Raw genomic sequence first — 7,153 nt, 5'->3', positions numbered from 1 at the left:
TTGATAATAAAAGCAGAGCCCAAACAATTAGGAGTTGAAAGTTGAAATTTGATACACAGGGTCATTAGAATGTACACTAAGAAGGGATTCCCCCCGCGGGAAAGGGAAAAAGTTAAGGATTAGCCTGAATTCGGATTTTACTGTACTATTTTAGAAGCGGTTTTTTGCTAAAAATCAAACACAATTTTAAACCCATCTAAAAATTTTTTAATTACTTTCGAAAGAGGGTGAATGTAATTCTTGCACCCGGTTAAAACGGGTAGTAAGACGGCTGTAATCCAATCATCTTAATCTTCGCTATGGTTACTTTTTGCCCGACCAACGCTGGGCTCATCTGCTAGTTTGTATATATAGATATTTTATTTAATATTTTAAAGAAACTAATAAATTCTTTAAAATAATTTTAAAATCAAATTAAATTTCGAGTTACTGAATATTGCCAGAACGAGTATTTCCGGTTTAATATGGCGGAAAATTCTGATTGTATCATATATTTTTTTTTATGGCGCCCACAGTGGCCGAGTGGATAAAAACCACTAAACCTGTTAGTTGGTCGTGGGTTCGTGCATAGCCAAGTGGAGTTTTTCGGGTTTTCTTCGTGTTAGTTACACACCTAAATAAGGGCCAGTTTCCCATAAAAATAAACCTCCCCTTCGGCAGATGGCCAGGGTGTTACGAATAAAACCAATAAAACATTTTTGTGCCCATTAATTTCGGCAAATATATTTGATTCATTACAAACTTCTAATCCTTTCTCAATGCCTAAAAAACAAAAATTATTTGTTATTATTCTACTTATTAATTTAAAAAATAATTTATTCAACTTTCTAATTAATTTTGTGGCCAATTTTATCTTTTATAAAACTTATCGAACATACATTCAATGGAATTTTAACTGTGTTTCGGATTTATAATCTTCAAACTTTCCAAAATTGTTAATCTTCAATATAAATTTATGATTTTTTTCGTCATATGTAAAAATTTTGGTTAAATCTTTAGTTAGCTCATCTAAAAAATTCTTACTGATGACGAAAGATTCGTAAATTTATGTTTATATTAACAATTATTTGCAAACGAGAATTTGGTAAGGATATATTCGACTATTTTATTGATTCAATCCAACAGTTTACTCGAGAGCACTTGAAAGATGTCTTTACAAATAATAATAATTTTGTGGATTCGAGAAATCTCGATTCGGCAATTGTATAGAGTTTATTTTTATCATATCCATTCAAAAACCTCTCTGAATATAAAATAAGAAACTGGTCATAAAATTTTTTTCAGTTTTAAAATAATTCTCGTGTAACGTAAATCGGAGTAGCTTTCGCCTGTAAATGTGTTTTCCCCGCTTAGCTTAGTAAACTCGAGGAAAAGATCATTTTAATTGGGATGTTAACGTTTCTGGTTTTCTGAATATAAAATACTATCTTACTAATTTTATATTAAGCATAATCTTTAAATATATTAATTTATGCAATCTTAAATATTTATGACGGATATTAGGATAATAAACGCTCGAGGTAATATTAAAAAGAAATCTTGAAAAATTCCAAATCGGTAACAAAGCAAAAAATTGTGAATGATATAAAATTCAAAAAGCTGGCAGTGTCAACCGTTGTTTGTCAAATGACTCGTGAGTCGTTAAAATATGTTTTACACTGTTATCTGATTCCCTATTATACAGTAGAAATGTCTTTAATGGTCTTAGGTTATTTAAATAATATTAAATAAAACGTGCCCAGCAAAAATTATATAAACAAAATCTAACACCTTATCTTCGCTGAGAAAGTTTAATTTTAAACAAACGTTTTCGGCCTATTCTATAGGCCATCATCAGGCTAAAAAATCGAATAGTATTGTTCCATAAGAACGAATACAAATATTTAAACTTTAAATTAACAACGGATTAATACAAATATTTAAATTTAAAAATCAACAACGGATTAAAAGATGATACATAATAAACTAATAACGTATAGAATTAAAAACAAAATAAAAAACAAAATAAAAATCAAAAATAAACTCAGAAAAACTTCTAAACACAAGCATAGAACCATAAAATAAACATGTAAATTAAGAGTTCCTTGCAGAGTTCTTAACCATATACTTCCAGGCCGATGGAAGGCCCTCAGCGTCCCTCGCATTTATACACGCCCCTTCCAGCTTGCTCTTGTAAATCTCTATTTTCTCAGCGGTCCTCGCCAACGTTGGGGAGCTTACGGGTTTTATAATGTCCGCTTCATCCCATTTAACTATCGAGCTTTCGGTCTGAGCCATTTGGGATAGTACCGTGGCGTTGGAGCTTTTTCTGATGTTATACTTGTGCTCCTTGAGTCTTACACTCAAACTCCTTGTCGTAACGCCGATATAATCTTTCTTAATTCCTAGCTGTGCGTTCTCGTATGGTATCCTATACACACCCGCTTTTTCTTCCTTCCTAATGCTATCCTTGTCATTCCTTAAAATCTTATAAAGGTTCGGGGCTCTTTTCAGAATTATTGATGTCTCATTGCGGTTCGCAATTTCTTTCATAATGCTTTTGGCATATCTGTTATAAGTGAATTTAGTGATCTTAGCGGGACGTTGTTTAGAGCCTCTTGCTACGTTCTTCTCGTACCTTTTAACCATTCCTGTTATTGCGCTTTTCCTGTATCCTAAGGTTTCGGCTACCAGTAGAATTCTGTTAATTTCCTTTGCTCTGTCCATAACGTTATCACAATATAGAAAGGCCCTTCGGATTAGAGCCCGGAATGCCGCCATCTTATAATGATACGGATCATTTGATTGCGAAGGGATATAAAGCGGACTGTGCGTTGGTTTAACGTAAACACTGGTAGATAAATGCCCGTTCTTGAACTGGATGTTGATGTCTAAAAAATGAATTGTTACGGAACTTTTCTGTTCTAATTTCAGTTTTAGGCCGTCGTTATTACGATTGATGCCTTCAATGAACTCATTAATCTTACGGTTATTCTTCCATAATATAAAGATGTCGTCTACATATCTTTTAAAATATACTATATCCTTACGGAAGTCAAACAAAACTCTTTTCTCCAGCTTTCTCACAACCAACTCACATAGAATTCCTGAGATCGGACTTCCCATTGGAACCCCTCTTTTCTGTCTATATGCTTGTCCATCATAGCTGAAGATAGATTCGTAGCATATCAGGTTAGCCAGTTCTACTACTTCGTTGTTGTAATGTAACAATTCAGGGATTCTGCTGAACAATAATTCGAGTAGTGCTTCCTTGCATGATAGAATTCTTATGGACGGATATAAGCTCTCATAATCTAATACCGTTCCTACTTCATTTTCCATTAACGATATGTGTTGAATTTCCTTAACCACAGTTCCAGGATCCTCTGCCACTAGTGCGTTGCTTTCAAGCTGGGAGGAGATAAACTTGTGTAATCTTTTTTCTAAGACAAAAGTCGGTCCTCTGCACTTTTCTACTATCGGCCTAATTTGTTTACCCTCCTTGTGGGTTTTAGCGAATGCAAACAACCTTGGAATAGCAGGCCTTGGGTTCCGGCACTTCTTAATAAAAGGTAAAACAGTAGAAAGCTTTGTCCCTTCTAGCTTCTTGACCCGTCTATCAATGCTCTCAATAATATTAACGTTAACCTTTTCACATTCCGTTTTTTCGATGTAATCTACTATCGCCTTTTTGTAAGTTTCTCTTTTCATGATCACCAAATGTTTAGTTTTGTCCGCTCTTGTTACCAGTAAATCGTTTACATCCAGCCAACGCTTAGTAACCCGAATATCGTTATTCTTAAGCCCTCCTAGCTTCCAACGTTCTTGGTTTTTAATGACCGTTTTCCACCTAAAATAATCTTTTTCTAACGAATCTAGCCCAACGATTCCTCTTTCAATCTCTTGAATCGATTTTTCCCAATTTCTTGGATTCTCAGGGACGAAGTTCGGGCCTTTTTCTAGAACTTCCCTAATCTTGTCTGGTACCTCCACCTGGTCCCACACAACAAAAGTTGCAAGATTTTTCTTATTCTTTCTTACTGCTTGCTTAGCGATAATCCATTTCATTTTCTTAATATATTTCCTCGTCAAATTCTTATGAATCTTGTCCGTTAGTCCAACAACTCCTTTGTTAATTTCTATTAACTCTTCCGGATCATCATTATATAAACTATTTTCAAAGTCGATAATCTCACGCAAAAGTCCATATTTCCTGTTTTTTGCTACCCTGATAGACTTTCGAAGGCATGCTAGACAAAACCTCACCTTCAGTGAAAGGCATTCTTTTGGGACGCTGATTCTAAAAATTGACATGGGAAAAACATTGTTTTTCAAACATTCCCTTAAAAACTCCAATTTACAGTTAGCTTTGATCAGCTTAATCGTTAACTTCCTGTATCTTCTGTAATGTCGCACCGGTGCCGCCATAATAACATTAAATAAAACGTGCCCAGCAAAAATTATATAAACAAAATCTAACACTTTATCTTCGCTGAGAAAGTTTAATTTTAAACAAACGTTTTCAGCCTATTCTATAGGCCATCATCAGGCTAAAAAATCGAATAGTATTGTTCCATAAGAACGAATACAAATATTTAAACTTTAAATTAATATAATATTTGTATTAATCCGTTGTTAATTTAAAGTTCAAATATTTGTATTCGTTCTTATGGAACAATACTATTCGATTTTTTAGCCTGATGATGGCCTATAGAATAGGCTGAAAACGTTTGTTTAAAATTAAACTTTCTCGGCGAAGATAAGGTGTTAGATTTTGTTTATTTAAATAATAATAAAATGTTAGTTAAAAATATCTCATCATCCGCCTTTCCTCTGTAGAATTTATTGACAAACTACTCGCTGGTGGAAGAGGTACTATTATGAAAAGATAAGTGAAATCAGAAGCCTGTATAATTTGATGTAATATTAGAGACGTTAATAGTAGACGTTTTGAAATCTTAACAAGTACAACTGCCTTTTTAAATAATTACCGAAAGTTAGACCAATAAACTGAACTTGCCTCCTATAATTACTGGATACAGTATAGAAAATTTGGAAAGATTATCTAAACGACACGGTGGTGCACTTTTTATATACACAATATGTTGATTCCCGATTTAACATATACAAAGGCAAATATAGACCTAGTGACAATGACAGAATATTACTGAGGAATATACCACAGCCATTGTTTATAGATCTCCATATATTCATTAAAGAAGCAATTGTTTATCTTTTAAAATACAGTTAACACTAGAAACAACTGTTATTATTTTAACCATAAAACTTATACACAATTAAGATTGTAATATTAACGTTTTATGTATAAGTTTGACTTCTTGAAAGAAGAGACTGGCGCTTGTGACTTAATCAACTTATGCCTGTTAACAATTCTCACTCGTTGCTCGACTTCAATGAACTCGAAAGAAACCAAGTTTCGTATATATGGCGAGTTAATATCCGATTACCTTTCTACAATCATCTTTACTCCCAATTTTTCTATTTTTATAATATGTATAATGTACACTGCTATCGCAGCTGATGGAACAGATGTTTCTTTTAGTAAATAAATCATTTTTCAACATTCACTAATTTGTTTTTTCTTGCTTTATTCCTATTTCATTTCTAACAGTTTCTAATTTGCTTCACCCTGTATTAAAATTCGATTTATCTTGGAAAGTTAGACAGAATTTTGGAAAACGATTAAAAACTTTCCTATAGAAATTGTAAATTGTCGAGATAACACTGATATAACACGCGGGCGATCTTCCGAAGAGGGAAGACTTTTTATGTGAAACTGGCCTCTATTTAGTTGTTACAAACGTGAAGAAACCCCGGAAAACGCCACGTGGTTTGCCCGTTGGAGAGGCGCGAACCCACGACCAGTGTTCGGTATACAATGTCGTATTACTTGTAGAACTGAAAAGCAATGTGGTGGAGTCGATAAACAAATTGTCCGGCTGTCTTTGGTAAATTTGATGAATGACGTAATTAATTGGCTTGTAAAATAGTTCCACCCACTCCGGCTGTTAATATCCTATCGACTGCTGATGTGAACAAATTCGTTTAAATTAATAAATGCTTTTTCTGAAAGTATAGAGCACGTCATGTGAGACAGGCATAAATTTTTCGGTGTGAAATGGTCTTTATATAAGTATATCTTATTGATGCCTGAATTTATCGAAGCGTCCGTTTTCTAAGAAATTTCTTTTGATACTAATTTAAAAGTACTTTTTATAGTTCACATTTTACTAATAGTAAAATTCAAGCCTTAACACTGCTGAAAACTACCCCGATATTGACAGCATTAATGCCGACGTACTAAAATATATATCTGACATAAAAATCTTTGAAAAGGTATATTATGAGAGATTTAACAACTTCATAAATACAATATTGTTCGTACTAATCAATAAGGTTTTAAAAACTACGTCAACCGTTTATGCATTGATACATTACAAACATCATGTTACAACTAACGTGGATAAATCCCGAGTAGTTATTATACTTATCAAAGGTGTTTGATACTGTGAACATTGATATTTTGGAAGGAAACTTTGGAGATCAACTCCGAAATATATACAGAACAGGATACAAATAATGCAAAACAGATTGCTCTGTTCATTTATGGTCAGGATAAATTTCGACACAGTTTCATCAGATTATTCGTGTGAACAAATGAAATCAATATCTTGTATGTAAAACTATTATACCTCTGTCACCGTTACAAGTACAGTAACAATAATAATAGCGAGGTTGAGGCTGAAGTTTTAAACGCGAAAACGTGTACGTCGGACGTTCAGCGCCGCTTTCCTATAAGCCTAGAAGTTTGACAGTGGCGTTTGGAATGTCGAGCGTTTGGAAAGTCAGTGGAATCAGTCCACTCACTTTCCAAACACCATTGTCAAACTTTTAAGCTTACAGGAAAGCGGCGCTGAACGTCCGACGTACACGTTTTCGCGTTTAAAACTTCGGCCTCAACCTCGCTATTATTTTTTATAGACAATTGCTTCACACGTCACAGACGACGACTTCAAATTATTTCACAAATAGAAAAAAAAAACTTGGACAGTGTAAACTATCAGTAAGAAAAACATCACGATTTGGCAATGTGTGAAATACTGGCATACAGCAACTTAAATCCCGAATGTATACAAATTTAAAGAAGCAATCG

General features: G+C 33.7%; 1 protein-coding gene across 1 annotated transcript; it reads right to left on the bottom strand.

The window, feature by feature from the left end:
- Window positions 1-744: 744 nt before the first annotated feature.
- On the bottom strand, window positions 745-4,407 carry LOC136983482 (uncharacterized). Its single transcript, XM_067280237.1, has 2 exons — window positions 2,221-4,407; window positions 745-762 (listed from the first exon to the last, which is right to left on the bottom strand). Exons 1-2 carry the CDS (start codon window positions 4,405-4,407, stop codon window positions 745-747), a joined length of 2,205 nt encoding a protein of 734 aa, XP_067136338.1.
- Window positions 4,408-7,153: the final 2,746 nt, after the last annotated feature.

Source organism: Centruroides vittatus, unplaced genomic scaffold (genome assembly GCF_030686945.1).
Source record: "Centruroides vittatus isolate TY-2023 unplaced genomic scaffold, ASM3068694v2 contig_882, whole genome shotgun sequence".
NCBI classification, from domain to species: Eukaryota; Metazoa; Arthropoda; class Arachnida; order Scorpiones; family Buthidae; genus Centruroides; species Centruroides vittatus.
Note: the sequence above shows the minus strand (reverse complement) of the source record. Positions and strands in the feature narration are given on the sequence as shown.